The following is a 19,117-nucleotide window of genomic DNA, read 5'->3' as shown; positions in this document are numbered from 1 at the left end:
GGATATGCAGATATCTCAAGCATGTCCGACTCCCGTGTTCTGTGATAATCAGGGAGTGCTCAAACTTGCCAAGAATCCCGTCTTCCATGAAAGAACCAAGCATGTGGAAACTCACTGTCACTTCATTAGAAAGCTTGTTGAAGACGGTTCAGTTCAGTTGCTGTATGTTCCAACAACGGAGTGGACAACAAATATTCTCACCAAGTCGCTTAGTCCAGATAAGTTTGTCAAATTCAGGGGGCAGCTTGGTGTTGTTGATAGATTGAGCATTAAGGGAGGGTATTAAGATTATATTTTCCTAAGTTAATAGTTAATTATTAATGGTCAATCGTGTAATATATTGTAATTTTAGAATCTTTCTATTTTGTAAATCTTTGTAATCTATTTATTGAGCGTTCTTGCTCATTGTTAATATAACATCAAATTTTTTACCAATAACTTGCGTAATAAGATGCAAACTGTCTTAAAGGTGCTTTTGGATCAAAGGGGCCCTTGGCTCATTTTTGGAGGGTTTGAGAAGGGCAGCTCAAATTTTGACTCCCAATGAACTTGTTTCAGTTTGAGTATTAGATTCACCCCACTCCTATGCTAGGTTCATCAGATGATTCATTTTTCGCTCAAAATTTCTACTTCAACCTCTTGACCCTCATCCTCACTCGTGCTTAAGAGCTCATTAGATAATGCTGCTGCAAAAAAATGGAAAAATTAAATTGGAACATTTATAAATTTAAATGAAAATTAGAAAAAAAGGAACATTCATAAATTTTAAAATTTAAATGAAAATCAGAAAATAAAAAAAAGAACATGCTGCTGCAAAAAATCAGAAAAAATGGACATTCATAAATTTAAATGAAAATCAGAATGAACAATAGGAATGAATTTGAAACAATAATAGCTAGGTTACCGGGTTCGCCTCTGGGCCCCCTTGGTATGGGTCCAGGTTCGACCGGGTCCGTGGTACGGGTCCGGTTCAACCTGGGGTCGAAAAACCTAGAGTGGGTCCGAGTTCGACCAGGTTCGTGGTACGGGTCCGGTTCGACCTGGGTTCGAAAAACCTAGAGTGGGTTCGACCAGTCGAACCCGGGGTCGAACCTAGTCGAACCTGGGCGGTTGGGCAGCCCATAAAGTCAAAAAATAAGACAAATTTAATTTTTTTTCAATTCTGCCTTGTAAAAAGTGAAATTTATAACCTAAAAATGACTTCTAAAACATTTTATTGACTCATTTCACCTCATTTGTGTTGCAAACAAAAGTTTTATGAGAGCAGGTTGAAGAAAGGGTGAACAAAATTTGGCTTCCAAGATCAAAGAGGAGGAGTTGAAGATTGATTTTTGAAGCTTCAACAAGTGTTGCAGCATCATTTCCATACATTTTCAAGCTTCCATTGGCTGCAAGGCGTAGGTTTTTAAACATTTTTTTCAACTATTTTTGTTTCACAAATTGTCAAACATGAAACTTGAATTTTTTTTCATTATTTAGTTTTTGTTTTTGAATATATTTATTTTATTTCTTGCCATAGGAACTAGAATGACATCTACATCTTCCTCCATTGGCAACGAACAAATAATTGCAAAACAAAGAAATGATCCAAATTCTCTCTTATGGAAATATGTGGACATTATAAAACAACTTCCGGGAGGTGGGGGATTCCGTTTGAAATGCCATGGATGTGATATTGAACCTAATAGTTCATATTATTAGGTGGTAGGCCATTTGTGTGGAATAAAAGTGTAGCGTCCTAAAATTGTGACACTTGCAATTTCGACTGCATTTGGGTCTTCACGATGGCGGCGCAACGTTGAACCTGAATGGAGACCCCGAAACTTGCTTATAACACCAAAAACTGCATTTTTCTGCACCCTGGCTTGATCCCTCCTTGCACCCTGCTGTCCCGAGAGGTGGGACCATGGCGCCCAGCGCCCTGGTCCCTGGCCCTATTTTGGGCCCTGTCTCCTTTTGGGCATCGGGTCTTTAAGTTTGCAAATTGGAAAATATTGTTTCCTGGTCGGCCTAAGGTCGGGAAAATCAGTCTATCAACCCTAATTGACAAGTATATAAACTACATTTCCCCTCTCAAAAAGGGAGGAGGACATATGTGTGAAAGACGCGGAAGCAATATTCAAACATTCAAACATTCAAACATTCAAGCATTCCTTCAAGCAATTGAGCATTCTAAGTCTCCATTCAAGGCTAGGTGTTGCATTCAAGACAAGGATTCAACCATTGAAGAGGAGATCATATACAACATACAACATACAACATACATTACACCTTCGCATGTAAGAATAAAAAAATTCTTACAACAAGGTATCAGTACTTGTTTACATTACAAACATTTACATTTACAGCATTCTTATTTCTTGGTTAATTCCAAAACCGGGGTTTGACCTAAAGGCAAACCCCTAATCCCTGACCCCCCAATCGTCCTCTCTTTTCTGTGTGTAGGTTGCAGGTACGCGGCTGTAATTGAAGATCTGGAATCCTTGTGCAGAGACGAACAGATCCCCCTTCGTTTCGCGGATTTTTCGGAGGACCGTGTGCACGCCAGGCGCCATCGTCCCGTCAACTTTCGCTCAAATTTGCAGAACAGCATCATCTCGACATTTTACTGCTAATTCCAGGTCCGCAGCTTCATCCCATATCCCTATCTCTGTTTATAAGCGAATCTTTCTTGCTTCTACATACATTCCTAGTTCAATCATTCTATCTATATTCTTTACAAAAGAGGGTATCCTTGATGTCTTAACCCTTGAAACTCATTTAAAATCCAGTCTTGCATTGCGTGGGATTGGATCTTGTGGGTTTCAACCCCTCTTTTGAATGTAAAGTCTCTCCTAAGTGAAAACCATCAACCCTAGTGACTCTCCCTTCTCTCTCCTTGGAGTTGGGGAGGGGAGAACAACTAGGGTTCGATTTTTCCGCTTTACAAAAAGGAAGAGGCATCAAAAAATGCCCTGGAAAAAATGGTAAACCTATACCAGATGAGACAGTGATGAAATATATTAGGGAGCATGAGGCGGCAGAAGAGAGGGAAGCCTGTAGATTGAACCAAACCACATCAAAGAAAACAAAGGGAATGCAAGGCCCTTCTAATCCCAGTATTGTAGTAGAAGACCACCCCTTCTTTGCCACAAATGAACCTCAAAGTGAACCACCCTTGACACGTAAAAGAACAAAGGGCCTTTAGAAACCGCATTCCAAAATGAGAGTAGAGACAATGCTGATCAAGATACAGTAAGGTGCATTTATGCAAATGGGTTGTCATTCAATGTTGTTCGCTCCCCATATTGGAAGCAAATGATAAAAAAGTGTTAATGAGGCACCAAGAGGGTATAAGGGCCCCGGTTATGAGAAGGTACGTGGAACATTATTGGAGAAAGAGGTGAAGAGGGTTGAAGATGCATTGAAACCCATAAGGGATTCATGGGTTGAGATAGGTGTAACAATTGTTTCAGATGGGTGGAAAGATGCTAAAAACCGTCCCTTGATCAATGTCATAGCGGTGTCCCCTAAAGGGGCAATGTTTTTGAGAGCTGTGGATTGTGAGGGCCAAATAAAAGATGGCCAATTTATTGCAGAAATTCTCATCTCTGCCATTGAGTCTGTGGGACCCCGCAATGTTGTCCAAGTCATAATGGACAATGCAAAAAATTGTAGAGCTGCTGGTTTGTTGGTTGAGCAACGCTATGATCACATCTTTTGGACACCTTGTGCGGTACATTCACTCAATCTTATGCTACAAAGGATTGGGCAAAAAATAAAATGGATCAGAGATGTGTATGCAGAGGCTGAGGACATCCAAATGTTCATCACAAACCACCACATGTCTCAAGGGATTTTTAGAACCTATTGAAGGTAAGTGAAATAGTAATTTAATTTTACATTTTCTGATTTTTTTGAATTTTCAATGTTCATAATATCATTGTGTAAGCTATATTGTGTATTCTTCTTTAAAGTTTGGCTTTATTTTTTAATCATTTGGCATTAATTTGTGTTATAGGTTGCTGAGACTCGTTTTGCATCAAACACAATCGTCTTAAGGTGACTTGTGAAAGTTAGAGTGGCACTATGCAATATGGTGATCAACACCAATTATGCTATATGGAAGCAAAGTAGCACTGAGAGGGCAGAACAAATTAGGGATAGAATATTGAATGAGAAATGGTGGGATCTTGTTACATATCTCCTAAGTATCATTGAGCCCATCATGAGCATGATTCGCTATACAGACATGGATAGGCCTTGCATAAGTGAGATTTATGATGGCATTGACTCAATGCTTGAAAAAATAAAGGTCACTATAAATGAAAAAGAGAATGATCCTCAGGAGAAATTCTTCAAAGAATTGGAAGTAATTATTGTAGAGAGGGGGAATAAGATGACCACTCCTTTGCACCTTCTTGCCTATGCCTTGACACCTAAGTACTATAGCAATCAGTTTCTTGATAAACCAGGAAGGATTCCACCATGGAGAGATCTAGAAGTATCTGATGGGTACAAGGCAGCATTTCTTAGACTATATCCCGATGATGATTTGCGAGATGTTGTTACAAATGAGTTCATAGAATTCGCAAATGGGAATGGTCTAAGTGTTGATGCACTTCGTCATAGATCCAAGAAGGATGCTCATAGCTGGTGGTACTTCCATGGCACATGCTTCCAACACCTACAACCCCTTGCTATAAAAGTTTTATCGCAAGTGAGTTTAATTAATTAAAATTTTAAATTTACAAGTTTTAGTTTATTTATAGTTTACTTTGTCTTCATAGGTTGCTAGTAATTTTATTTTTATTAATGTATAACTTTAATTGTTTACTTTGTCTTCATAGGTTGCTAGTTCATCTGCTTCAGAAAGAAATTGGAGCACATAGTCTTTCATCCACTCAGTAAAGCGCAATAGGCTGCTATCAAAAAGAGCGGAGAATTTAGTATATGTGCATTCCAACCTACGTCTTCTTTCACACAAACAACATGACTACACACAAGGGGAAACAAAGATGTGGGATATAGAGCCAGAACATACTGATTTGGATGCTCCTGCTTCTCAGCTTCTTGCATTGACACTTGATGACTCAGAAATTGAGCCAACTTATAGTGCAAGTGCAAGTGGCATTGGCTCATCTAATGTCAACGTCAATGAGGAGGAGGAGGAGGAGGAGGAGGAGGAGGATGAATTAGATGATCCATTTGATGATTAAACTTTTAAGTTTATATTGTTGAAAGTTGAAACAATGATACTTGAATATTTTGTCATTTTGATATTAAACTTGATGTATATGATGCTATTATCAATTATGGTATGATCATGATGCTATGATTACAAGTTTATGTTTGTTTTGTTGTTTATATGATGCTATGTGACATGCAAATTTTAATTCATGCTTATAGGCTTCACAAATATCAAAATATATATATATATATATATATATATATATAAAATTACATGTTTTTGTACTAACGAACCCAAACGAACCCAAACGAACCCAAACCCCTTTTCAAAATTTTGCCGTACCGGCGTACCGGGTTCTTCGAACCAGAACCAGAACCAGAACCCAAACCGGCAACCTTAACAATAGGGAATGAAACTTGAATAGCCTAAATTTAATCTTGCTACCCTCTTCCTCCTGCAAGAATGAAATTGAAGAATCGGACTCCTCTTGGCTTGCTTGCCTCCTAAGTCTCCTTCAGGCTTGCACGGTTCCACCTCAATCTCTCACTCACTCTTCACTTTCAGTGTCTTCATTGTTTCAGACTGCAGCCACCACTACCAGCCACTCAGTTTTGATTTTGTTGTGATTGAAAAAGAGACTAGGTGTTTATTTTATAACTTTTTGGTGAGCGTTTGGGGTTGGGGTCAAGTTAGGGTTAGGTTTCGGCAATAGAAGTAACTTTATTTTTTTAAATCTCGAATTTTTCAGCAGCGCCATGGGAGACTTGGGTGCATCCCTTGTCTAGTCGACGGATGGTTGGGAGTCTAGGGGACTTCCCGGCGTTCCCTTTCTATGTTTTCTCAAGTGAAACATCTCAGAATGTACCCTCTGACTAGGAAATGTCCTGGAGATGTGGTGTAGTTCGTGGTGGCGGTGGAGGGTTGACCAAGGGACATTCCCTAGGCGTCCCCCCATCTCGGGTATGTCTCTGTTTTCGAAACAGCTACATTTTGCAGGGAAAACGGTCTCATGGAATGCTGAATTTTTATGGCAACTCTAGAAACCTTCAAAGTTAGAAGTAGGAAGAAGATATAGGAGGCACTCAAGAATAAGAACTAATGAAGGAGATAATTCTAAAATATCACTAACATGTGAAAAAGAGCCACATCAAGTGAACATCATCATGGTAATTTGATAAGATGAAATTTGTGGTGTAAGGAGCTGAAAATAGAAAGTATGTTGTTTGAGTCTCAACTCTTAGAATCATATCTTGATCTGTTTAGAAATAAAGAACATGGAGCAATCTTGAAAGGAAAACATTGCGTGAGCACCAACAAGCATACTAATGGTCTCAAGAGAAACTAGAGACGAGATACAACTAGCTGATTTCATAAGCCATAGAATCAAAACACATTGAGTACTTGTGCAGTGTGCGAGTTATAATGCTGGCTAGATTACTTGGCAACAGATTTGTAGAAGTTTTTAGGCAAGTTCACAGTGCAGACTTGCCATGTTGGTGTAGACATGAGTCTACCTTGTGGACTCTCTATATGCAGTGGGTTTGTATGTTGAACATGTATATGCGAAAAAAAAATGATTTTTTTTTGCATTTTAAAGCAAATATGATCCATGTAATTTCTTCACACAACATTTTCAAATTTGTTTGAGTGATTTGAATGAATTTGAATTTGATTTGAGGAGTGAATTTCTGCAATTCTGAGAGTTCCAAGTTAGAGTTTTTTCTTTTCTTTTTTCCCAAGCATTTGAACAATCTTATTTCTTTCCTAAATGTTAGATTTACTTGTTTAAGCATGTTTTGAAAGCATTGCATTCAGTTTTCACAAGCTTTAATGCTAATTTTATGTTATAGTTTATGAAGGAAAATGCTAGTTTTTTTACTAGTTAGGGTTTATCAAATTCTAGTTTCAAAAAACGTTATTTTGGTTTTATCAAATTCCATTTATGTTTGAAATTCAAAACATTTTATGTTGATTTATTTTATGTTTTAGGTGAAAATGCTGTTTTACTGGTGTAGCTTGTAGGGTTGATTTTTTAGGGTTTAAAGGGCTATATTTTAATTTTAAACATTTTTTTGTACTAAAAATGTTGCATTGAAATGCATTTTTCTGGTTTTATGAATGTGGCAGGTTTGCACTTAGCATACATTGGTTTTAGGAACTGAAAGCCAACCCACTCCGAGAAGGGACATCACTTGGAAACGTGGCACAATTGGACTGCACTTGATGATTGTTTTTTGCAACTACTATGGGTTGATGATGAGTGGAGACATTTAATTGCTTCAAGTATGACCTTACATGTATTGCTCGCCATGAGGTCAACATTGATCCCAATTCCACAAATAAGGTATAACAAGAGATGTACACAACCCTTGTATTGACAAATCAAAATAAATTGGAGAGGATGAGGACAAATGTAGCCATGACAACAATCATTTACCCTAACTTGGCCCAAGAAATAGAGATAGATATGATAGAGCTTTTGGGCTTTAGTTGTGGTCTACACTTGTGTGACACTTTCTCCTCATCTAGCTTGAGCAAAGTCTAGTCACAAGACTCTTTTGTTCCTCAAAACCTACCTGTATCATAACTTTGTTTGAAGGGTACACCATAGAACAAAGAAAAGCATAAGAAAGTTGATATAGCTTGTGCTAATTTTTGGTTCGACCACACCCTTCTTTTCAACATGGCAAAGAGCCTATATATAGTTGTAGAGAAAGGGTACATTGATAGTTGTAGAGAAAGGGTACAAGGTGCCCTTGCCATATGAATTATGTGGATGGTTGCTCGAGAAGGTTGCCATAGATGCAAAATTAATATTGAACAACAAAGGAAGAAAGGACACAAATTTGAATGTATCATGCTTTTAGATTGTTGGATGGATGGAAGGAATTGATCTCTAACATTGATAGTTGTAGATAAAGGGTACAAGGTGCCCTTGCCATATGAATTATGTGGATGGTTGCTCGAGAAGGTTGCCATAGATGCAAAATTAATATTGAACAACAAAGGAAGAAAGGACACAAATTTGGATGTATCATGCTTTTAGATTGTTGGATGGATGGAAGGAATTGCACTCTCATTGACTTCCTAGTTGTTTTGAATGATGAGATGGTGTTTTTGAAGTCATAGACTCATCTAATAAAGTAAATAATACTGAGAATTTAAGTATAATGTTAGCGGAGTTTGTGGTGGAGGTGGGCATTGAAAATGTGATGTAAGCTGTTACTAATAATTCAATAGCACGTGGTTGTACAAAAACTATTTTAAAAGAGTCATCCATTATTTTTGACCCCTTGTGCTACCCCCATTACCTTGACCTTCTCTTGAAGGACATGCAAAATTGATTACGTGAGACAAACAGTTGGACATGCTAGGAACCTCACCAAATACATCTACAATTACCCTTAGGTTCTCATCTTGATGAGAGATTGCACTAGGGGAAAGAATTGTGTGAATGGCTATGACATGATTTGCAACTATCTTGTCATGATGCAAAAATTTGTAGTTCTATAATAACGTTGAAGTAGATGTTTGTGAGCCAAGCATGGCTAGATTCATTGCCTTTAAAGAAGTTTGATGTAGAGAGGGTCATAAAGACAACTTTTGATGACATTTTGGCAAAGAGAGCCATAGTGATCATCAACGTAACTTCAGATTTCAATTTGAATTAAAAAATTAATTGTTTAGATTCACTTTTTAAAAGCATTCATTTAAATTCTAGTTTTAACTTGTTTGTGGGTGTGAGAGCCTTTGGTGAGAGTTTTGTGCTTGGTGGATAGGGAACAAAATTTGATGGGATGCATTTATGAGGCCACAAATAGGGTCAAAGAGGCCATTTTAAACTACTATAGGGGAGATAAAGACAAATTTGTATCCATTGGGAGATCTTTGATAGGAGGTGGAACAATCATTTATACCAACTAATTTATGTAGTGGGGTATTGTTGATGTGTTTTTTACGCACAATCAAACATAGAATAAAATATCAAGGTATCTTATCCTCTCTTGAATAAAGTCTCTCAAATGCTATGCTTCACGATCAAATGAGACAACTCCAAGGTTTCTATTGTCAGGTCATGACTCCTGGATAAGCTCAATGGTCGATGTGATTGTTGGTAATCCAAGGGGACTTACATTGAATAATTGAATGCTTGAATTGCTGGAACTTAGATTCTAACTACTTGCTTGGAGAATAAAAAAGGGCAAAATACATAGGGTTTAAGAAGTTAATCTAATCCTAAGAATGTAGGAACGATGGACAATCTTTGGTGAAACTCGACTAACCCTTACTTTGACATACAAAGCAACAACTCCACAAAGCTTAGTGCAATCTTCTAAAGAAATTAGATGATTTTCAAATCATTATCAAGCACAGACACCATTAATTGAATTCATATCAATGATTGAACAACAATTGAAATTAAGCTCATTCAAGTATTCCAGTTGACCACGCAAGGCGAATTTGCAATCAACAAACTGCTAGTGGTATGGATTAAGAGTTTCACCATGAATCATGCACAACGCTCTATCATTCAACTAATCAACATGAAAGCAAATGAGAAGGAGAAACCATGTCGCTTGTTGAAATAACACATTTCACTATATCTTTAATGAAATAGTATATATCCATTTACAAGCCTTAGCAACAATTTCCTCTTCTCCTACTCTATTCTAACTTCTAACTTCTAACTTCTAACTTCTAACTTCTACTAAACTATTCTTGAGCTACTAACTATTAACCTGCTATTCGCTATTAACCCCCTATTAACCTCCACAAATGAGAAGATTTGAGCCTTTTATAAATAGCTCTTTACAAATAATGGCTCGGATCGATTTGAGATTAATGACCGAGATTATAAGATGAAAACCCTAATTAGGGTTTGTTGTAACAAACTGTCCTTAGCCAATGAGATAATTACAATATTTGGACACATGTCCTGTCTTGAATATTTGACCAATAGATAGTGAGGGTAGGTACATTGGAGTCTATGCCTCCATATGATGCATTAGGTGTATCGTATCCAGACATGCTAATGTGAAACCTTCTGATTGGGTGAGTAGTGACTGGGATGCCACCTTAATTTGTACTTGTAGATTTGATTCATCATCATGAAGGGATGCTGATACTTCAAGTAATATCTCTTGATACTCAACATTTGAAACTTCAACAATGATGATGATGAAGGCGTATTTCCAAATTATATCATGTTGTTCAAGCTAATCCTCTGACTCTGATTAACTCTTTTAAAACTATCCATCTTGTTCATACGTGCATTTCAACCTTCTTAACTTGGGAACCCTGACCTTGTGATGTCTTGAGCTTGTTCCTACATTACTCTTATCTCAAATTTCTTGTCTTAGATTGCCTCCTTGTCTTGACATCCTCTTGAAATGTGGAACCTACTGTTGCCTTGAAATGTGGAACCTACTGTTGTCTTGAAATGTAGACTCTAACTTTGATCCTGATGTAGAATCCTTGTGAATAATGTTTGACCTTGATCACCACCTTGTAATTCTGACTTGGATTCCTTATCTAGATGCAATTGCCTCCTCAACCGAGATCATCCCCTTATACCGACAAGTCTTCTTGGATTTCTGGAGGAAATTCAAGATAGTCATATGTTCCTTCCTTGTGCAGTTTCTCCATCTAGATATTCATGCTGATATGTCTCTCTAGCTTGAAGTATATCGTTAAAAGAGTGAAGTGTATGTGTGTTGACTTCCCTCTAGTGCAATCTCCTTGTGTAGTCTTGTGAAGTTTTCCCTTGGAAAGTAGACTCTGCACTATGATCCTTATCTTGATGTTGATGCGTGTTGGAGCTGTAGTCCTGAATGTGCATCATCATTCCTCATCATCATTTTCCCATCAAACCTGAAAATAAAACATATTGAATCATAATGATGGAATAAAATAAACTTAATCTAATACACCCTTATCACATCAAAACTCATTTAACAAATCTGGAAATGCATTTGGTTACTGGAAAATACAAGGAATCAAGTTTAATTATGCCTCTTTCAAGTCTGATCCTGACCTTGAATTGATGCACCTAATCAAAAGATGTGACTGATAGTATTTAGGAAGTTCACTGGTGCTTGAAGGCAGGTGGATAAATTCGCTCCACCTATGATCAAATTTGCTGCTCTAATGATCGAATTCGCTGCTCTTATATTGGTATATTGATTTGATGTCGTTGTTTGTTTGATGTAACATTTGCGTGAATTAATAAACCTGCTATCGAGAAGGGCTAGAATCGACCACCCACCCGGATTTCAGCATCATTCCTCAAGTTTCTATTTTTCATTCGCAGGGAAAGAGTTTTAAACCAGTCGAATACTCACGGGGAAGTGGGGGAGTTAGTTATCGACCATCTACCTTTCCATATATATATATATATATATATATATATATATATATACATGTGTGTATATATATATATATACATACATATGTATATATGTGTACTGAATTCGTTGCTCTTATGATTAGATTCGCTGCTCTGTCTTGGCATTTATAGGTATGCAAGGGAATAAGTGTGTCTTTTCAGTTATAGGCCGACCTCTTAAGGCTTTAAATGAAATTGATATTATCCCTAAGGTGGCCGACTTAGTTGCATTTTAAAGATTTTCTTCTTTTTTTGAATCCTTGGCGCCAAAATTGCTTATTCAACCGGACCTTTAATGAGCAAAGGAAGGAAGTTCGCTCCTCCTAGGGGGCAAAGGAAGTGTGCCCGCTTCTCCTAGGGGGCAAAGGAAATGTGCCCGCTTCTCCTAGAGGGTAATGGAAGTATGCCCGCTCCGAGCAAAGGAAGTGTTCCCGCTCCTCCTAGAGGGCAATGGAAGTGTGCCCGCTTCTCCTAGAGGGCATTGGAAGTATGCCCGCTCCTCCTAGAGGGCAAAGGAAATGATGCTGCTCCTCTAAGGGGGCAATGGAAGTGATGCCGCTCCTCTAAGGGGGGAATGGAAGTGAGATAAAATCGCCATCTCCATCAACTTCTCCATCAATTCCACCCCTTCACTTGCTTATGCCATGTCAATGAGCAAAGGCAAGGTGGTATTCAAGGTGAAGCATAAGAAATGCTAAAGGTTTCTTCCTCCATTCGCCTAAGCTTATCAATTCTCCTTCAAAGAACGCCTTGCATATACGTCAAATCTCTTAGGATGATAAGAAAAAATGTCTACAAGGCCTGATTGCTGGTTAGAAAATCAAAATCATTACTTAACAAAGGCCCTAAACCATTATTCATGCAGAGCAAAGACATCTCAGACTTCTTAGAAGGCAAAGGAAGTCATGGCGCTCCTCTCAAGTAGCAAAGGAAGTGAGGTCGCTCCTCTAAGAGAGCAAAGGAAGTGAGGCTGCCACTCTAAGAGGGCAAAGGAAATTTTCCTATACTTAGCCAAATTTTGTCTATGCGACTTGCTTCCCAATGAAGGTGCAATCAGACCTCTTGGATGGCAAAGAAATTTTTTTATACAATGTGAAATTTCATCCAAGGGATTTACCTCTCATACCTCCTTGCCTATCTTGCTCAAATTGGTACCTCATCTCGCATCACCTCATTTCACACCTCACATTTTGCTTCTATGAAGGGCAAAGGAAGTCACTGCCATTGCCAAGGAAAGGGCAAAGGAAGTCACTGTCAGTGCCTTGGAAGGTCAAAGGAAGTCATTGTCAGTGCCATTGAAGAGCAAAGGAAATGACTTCAAACTTTTTCACTGGCAAAGGAAATTTTCCTATACTTAGTCAAATTTCGCCCAAGACACCTCATATCACATCTCACAAGCCAATGACGATGATCAAATGGAATTATCATCATATAATGATTCATTTCCTGAACCTTGACAACTGACTAACTTCACTTAATCAAGAGAGAGAAACTTGACTTGATTTCCTCCTGGACACCTGAGAAACTACACCTCCTCAACGCAAAGGCTAATAGCAAAAGACTCCCACTATCCTAGAAAGCAAAAAAAGTGGGGGTCCCCATTTGCAATGGGGCGATGTGTGAAAACGTCACAACAGGTACTACCTCAACCCTAAGTTTTTTTCTCACAAACCTTCATAGGTATTAAGGGGGAGGTTATGGAGAGCCTCTTAATGTGCATTGAAAGGATGGCATTTGAACAAGTGAAGGACTTTGTTATTCAAGAGTTGCAAAATTAAAAGTAGGCTGCAGGGAGGCATTCTCTTTCACCAGTAACCATTTGAGAGAATTCTCAAGCTCTACATAAGAAAAAAATAGACTTTTCATTTGTATCTTACAATTATTGCTTACAAACTTTTGAATATCTTATTTGTAATTACTTGGTGGGAAGAGGGGGGTGGACATTCTCCAAATCTTTAAAAATTAGCCCTTTGTATTTTGTCTCAATCTTGTAGCGCTTCTGGATGTGAATGCAATTGGGGTTTCTTTGAGGCCATCCATATCAAGAAATATAACAAGTTGTCACAACACCCCAATGACTTTATTTTTATTCAATTCAAGTGGAGGACGTAATCACTCGGGAGACTATATACTTGGATGAGATTGATCGGTACACTCGGGAGACTATATACTTGGATGAGATTGATCGGTACACTCGGGAGACTATATACTTGGATGAGATTGATCGGTACATAGTTTGGACTATGCAATATGAGGAGATCAGCATGTTTATATAAGATCAGATTGTTGATTTTGAGAGGCAAGTAGAGGGGGTTGCAGTAGGAGGTGAAATTGGATTGGATGACATCATTGCAAATGATGTTGAACTTGAGGGAAAAGATTTATTGCCATCTAGTTTAGGGTGGAGCGACAAGCTTCCAGTACTAGAGTAGAGCCACAACCAACTACAATTAGGCTCCAATTTTCACTAGAATAGGGAAGAGGAAATTGAGAACTTTATAACTTGCATGGATATGTAATTTTTTATGACAATTACTATAATACGTATCATATTTATTATCTGGTTGTTGTATTTGCATGGTGATGTGATATTGTTTTTTGGTAATTAAATCTAATAGAAAACACTTATGAACAGATATTGTAACTATACATAAATTGTGTTTTTTATGGAATTTAAGCTTTTTTTATGAAGTTGCTGAGTTGCCAAGTCCGAGTCACATTTGGATCTGCTGAGTTTTTTCCGAGATTGAGATTTGAACTATGCCATAAAAAAGAAAAAGACTCCTAATGTGAACTAAACACCAACTAAAAGGGGGATGAAGAAACTAGGCAAGTTATAAACGCATGGTGTGAATTACAGCTTTAGGATGTCATGAAAGGCTAAGAGAAGGCAGTCTCCCACAAAGGAAATGAAGTATTTTTCATGAATGTTATGGTCAAGGACCCCCAACAAAAGGCAGCTGCTTAATGGCCAGATGCATATTCTCCTTTTGGACTCTCGTCCTAGAAGGTATGGTAGATAAAAAAGCAGCAGAGGTATTGATGGGAAGATATTTCAAAATAATAAATTTGGAATGAGTATGCTATACCCCAACATAAATTGGATTGCATGTCTGATATAAAGCTTTAAGGAGATTATTCTTATAAAGAGCTATTGGGCTGCAATTAAGGGTTGTAAAAACATATGGAGTAATTACAGGGGAGAATTAATACGATTGTAGCTCATGATAAAGACATTGGAGGCATTGATAGGGAAGCTTTCCTAGGAATAATTCAGTTGATCCGTGGATGATATTTCTCTGTAGGATATTAGACAAATTATGGAAGGTTTACTTGGGGCACCAGCTGCAAAGGCTTATTGACTATTGCAAAAAGGATTGACAGATTCTTAGGTTTTCTTGGTTGATTGGAACAAAAATGGAGGATAAACCTTGATTTCTTCAGAGCTCGTCTCTGTTTGTTCCCTTTTCAGTTTAGCCATCAAGTGTTTCAACTCCTCTCCAGCTTCATCTAATTTCAGCTGATGTGACTTAAGGACGAGTCACTTTCACAATTTATTGAGGGTTGATGGACCAGTTGTCCTAGATTGGTTGGGTCTAAATGGTACAAGTTTGCTTGCAATTCAGCATTTAAAAAAGCTGTTCTAAATTATCAAACTAACGAAAAATCTCTGAAGAAAATGGGTAAGATTGCCAGAGGTGTTTAATGAGACTTGGAAAATGCAAGATTTCTAAGAACAACTGTTGGACAAGGAAAAGTTCTATAATAGGGAATCTTGAAGTCTTGTATGAGAAGGAGAAGAATTTTGGAGACTAAATCCAGGGTTACATTGGTTTTTTCTTCTTAACTAAGAGACAAATCAATAGGATTGCAAGAGGGTTCTATGGGGCTGCTCCAAGAAATATTAGAAGAGACGTGGTTGAGTTCTTCATAAAGGTTTTGACTGTGGATGGAATTCAAGATTTGGCAGTTCAGGAGCAATTTCTCAAGCATACCCTTCAAACTGTAGTGTGGGCAGCGGGCATCAGGCTAAAATGCGTTGCTAAGTCAACTTTTGCTGAATGTCTGTCCTTGACCAAGCGTGCAAATCCAATTAGAAGCTACCAAAGTTGTGGCCAAAGAGAATAATTATTTCATTCAAAAATTAAGAGAAGTGGTTGAAATCAATAAATGCCCTCATGGCCTCAACAGAGATGAGAGATGGAGTCGAAGCTACTCTTGGCTATTGATCATAAACCCTCTTACTCGGTAGTAGAACCTGCAGTTGATTCTAGTTGATGTTGTTTCAGGTTCTTTCCCTCCTAAGAGTGTATGCAGGTTGTTTCAGGGTGGTACAAGTTGGCTTGCAATTCAGCATATAAAAAAGTAGTTTTAAGTAATTGAACTAAGGGAAAATCTCTGAAAAGGGTAAGATTGCCAGAGGTGGTTAATGAGGCTTGGAAAATGCAGGTTCTGTTGGACAAGGAAAATATCTATAATAGGAAATGTTAAAGTCTTATATGAGAATGTGAAGTTTTGGAGACTAAATCCAGGGTTATATTGGTTTTTTCTCCTTTGCTAACAGACAAGTCAATAGAATTTCAAGGGGGTTCTACATGGCTGATCCAAAAAATATCAGAAGAGGTTGTTGAGTTCTTCATAAAGGTTTTGACTGTGGATGGAATTCAAGACTTGGCAGTTCAGGGGCAATTTCTCAAGCATACCCTTCAAACCATAGTGTGGGCAGCAGGCGTCAAGCTTCAATGTATTGGTAGGTCAACTCTTGCTGAATGCCCGTCCTTGACCAAGCATACAATCCTATTAGAACCTACCAAAGTTGTGGCCTAAGGGAATAATTATTTCAATCGAAAATTAAGAGAAATGATTGAAATCAATAAATGCCCTCACAACCTCAACAGAGATGAGAGATGGAGTTGAAGCTACTCTTGGCGATTGATCATAAACCCTCTTACTCAGTAGTAGCACCTGCAGTTGATTCTAGTCGATGTTATTTCAGATTCTTTCCTTCCTAGGACTGTACACATCACCCCCCATCCCCGCACTGTATTTTCTTGTCCCAGCTGCTCTTTTTTCCACCTTCAATCATGTACCTCTTACCTACTCTAAATATTTATTTCATTTCCTTGCTTCTTCTCCCTTTCTTCCTCTGAACAGCTTTGACCTAAAGTTACCCTCTTTCTTATTCAAAACGCTCAGTTTCTTACTTTACCTTCCTTCCAATCCCTCAACTCCTGACCCTCTTCACATCCCATGTGCTTTGAACTCCTCCCCTCTTCACTCTGAACATCCCATAGTTGTCTTCTCGCTCTAATCTATTCTTACTCTTTTAATCTATTTAAGCCCCCAACCTTTTATTTTCAATTGCTCCAGCCCCACTTCCCCTTCCAGTCTTCACATATTTAAAATTCCCTTAAAATAAAAATCACACTATTTTTAATTACTGTACATATACCTATACTATTCTTATTCCAGTATATTTTATTTCATTTAGGTTAATAATTTTAAAACAGTTTTCCCCTATACCCTTTTATTTTGTGTTGGTATCCATGTCCTTTCCTGATTAATGTTTTCATTGATTTTGTTATATTATTAAATTATTTTTCTATACCCTCTTACTTTGTCTTGGTTTCTGTGTGATCTCTGGCTTCTCATGTTTAATAGGGCTAGCATGTTATCTTTTTATCATTTTGTCTCACTATCTTGATGAAATTTAAACACGGACAGTTTTCTCTAGAAGCTTTTTCAATATTTATATTTGATGAGAACTTCCGATGTTATATTTGATTCACTAATAATGATACTATGTTTCATGTTTATACTTTCAAATTTAGTGTTTTGAGTTTTTATGTTACACTGCCGCAAATCCAAGTTTTGGGGGCTTCTATCCCCATGTGCTCCATATTTGCAATATGCACATCAGCATATTCTAGGTTTTAGGTTTTTAATATGAAATGCATGCTTTCAAATTAAAAATAAAATGTTTGATGGCTGTTGATGATAATCATCATTTAGATCATCCTTTCATTCATAAGGCTGGCTAGGTTTGTCTTGGATGGTTAGGAGATGTTAGATTGAAAAGAGTCTAAATGATTGATGTGATTTTGTCAGCCTTGGTATTAATCTGCGGACTATGCTTTAATTCAAAGATTTGTTGATCACTTGTGATAATTTTCCTCGTGAATTGCTCTTTGTAGGTGTTTCAAACAGAAATTTGAATGTTGATGATAATCTCTATGTACCTATTACAAAAGGTGAATTTGCGGTGATGCGGTCAGCCTTTAATGTATGGTCTAAATCCTGTTAGGTCCATGGTTTTTCTTTCGAGTGTAATGGCTGGTAGATATTTAAAATGTGAATTGATCTTATTTTGCAGTTTATCTTGCCTCATCTCATGGGCTGGCATGCATTTGCGAACTCTCCAAAGCCTGACCAGTCTGCATTTTCTGTCTGGCAGTATCCAGAGCAAGGTAGGTAATTTGATATTCCATCTTCTCAAAAAGAATGCAGAGGTTTAGTTTAATTTATCCTGATTATCTGGATTGCTTGCCCAGATCCGCCATTTTGATGCCCATGTTATGAACTGTTCATTGGAAGCTGATAAGTAGCTAACAAGCAAGAATTCAAGGGCTGTTGCAAAAAGGCACCTATCTACGGAACTTATGTTCTTTGAATTCTTTATGCTTCTATCACATGGACACAAGAATGGGTTCGAAGATTAGTATCACCTAAAGTACAGCAAAGGTTGATGTTAGCCTGACCAACTTCAGTGAAACAAGCTAAGATTTTTTCCTGCTTATGGGGAAATTTATGCTCAGATTCTGTACTCCAGGCATTGACATCGTCCTCCACAATTTTGTAGATTTCTGTGTTGGATGAATAATGATTTAAGAGTTTAAAAATAGGCGACGGAGCTCTCTTTTGATAAAACATATCCCCATCACCAATCATAATGTGCAATATATTTAGCGGAAACAGTGTTATTGAAAATCAATTGTTATTTTTGATGGAAGAAATCACTAGCCTCCATGTTTTAGGTAAATATTGATTATAGCTACAGATGCAAAAATGTTAAAATTGCTCAAACAATAAAACCGAGATAAATTAAAAACTGTAGACTATTAAAACCTACCCTGTAACGACACAACCATTATTTTGGTGTTAGATTAAAATTTATCCTGCAGCCTCCTAATGCATTTCAGACTAATTTCACATGCACATCAGAATCACGTCTATGCATTGTATGGATGTTTAAATTTAGATTCTTGTATTTGTAATTGATTTTTTCCTATATATGTGTTTAGGGGAGTAATAATTAATTGACAATAACATGTAGTCAATATCTCTGATGCTTTTCAGTTCATTACTCGAATTGAAACTGAAGTTAGTTTTGATCATCAATAATAATTCTGCATTTTATGTGTGGTTTAAATAAGGCACTATGATCTTATACTAAGTTTTGCTTTTTTTGTCTTTTCATAAATTTAAATTTGTTTTTATATAAACTTTAAACTGAACCCAGGGGCTGTAATATCATTACGAGATAATAGAAAGCCTGTAATGTC

At 37.5% G+C, this 19,117-nt stretch overlaps 1 protein-coding gene across 3 annotated transcripts in view; it reads left to right on the top strand.

The window, feature by feature from the left end:
* LOC131067365 (single-stranded DNA-binding protein WHY1, chloroplastic) overlaps positions 1–18,759 on the top strand; it is a 46,115-nt gene extending 27,356 nt beyond the window's left edge. For 2 of the 3 annotated variants that reach the window (XM_058002331.2, XM_058002330.2), the window contains exons 7-9: positions 17,750–17,838; positions 17,929–18,022; positions 18,107–18,759. In XM_058002331.2, the coding sequence (XP_057858314.2) occupies positions 17,750–17,838; positions 17,929–18,022; positions 18,107–18,120 (197 nt within the window). In that variant the 3' untranslated portion in view covers positions 18,121–18,759. The remainder of the gene's footprint in view (positions 1–17,749; positions 17,839–17,928; positions 18,023–18,106) is intronic. The other variant, XM_058002332.2, reaches the window with a different exon arrangement.
* Positions 18,760–19,117: the final 358 nt, after the last annotated feature.

Source organism: Cryptomeria japonica, chromosome 6 (genome assembly GCF_030272615.1).
Source record: "Cryptomeria japonica chromosome 6, Sugi_1.0, whole genome shotgun sequence".
In the NCBI taxonomy this organism is placed as follows: domain Eukaryota; kingdom Viridiplantae; phylum Streptophyta; class Pinopsida; order Cupressales; family Cupressaceae; genus Cryptomeria; species Cryptomeria japonica.
Note: the sequence above shows the minus strand (reverse complement) of the source record. Positions and strands in the feature narration are given on the sequence as shown.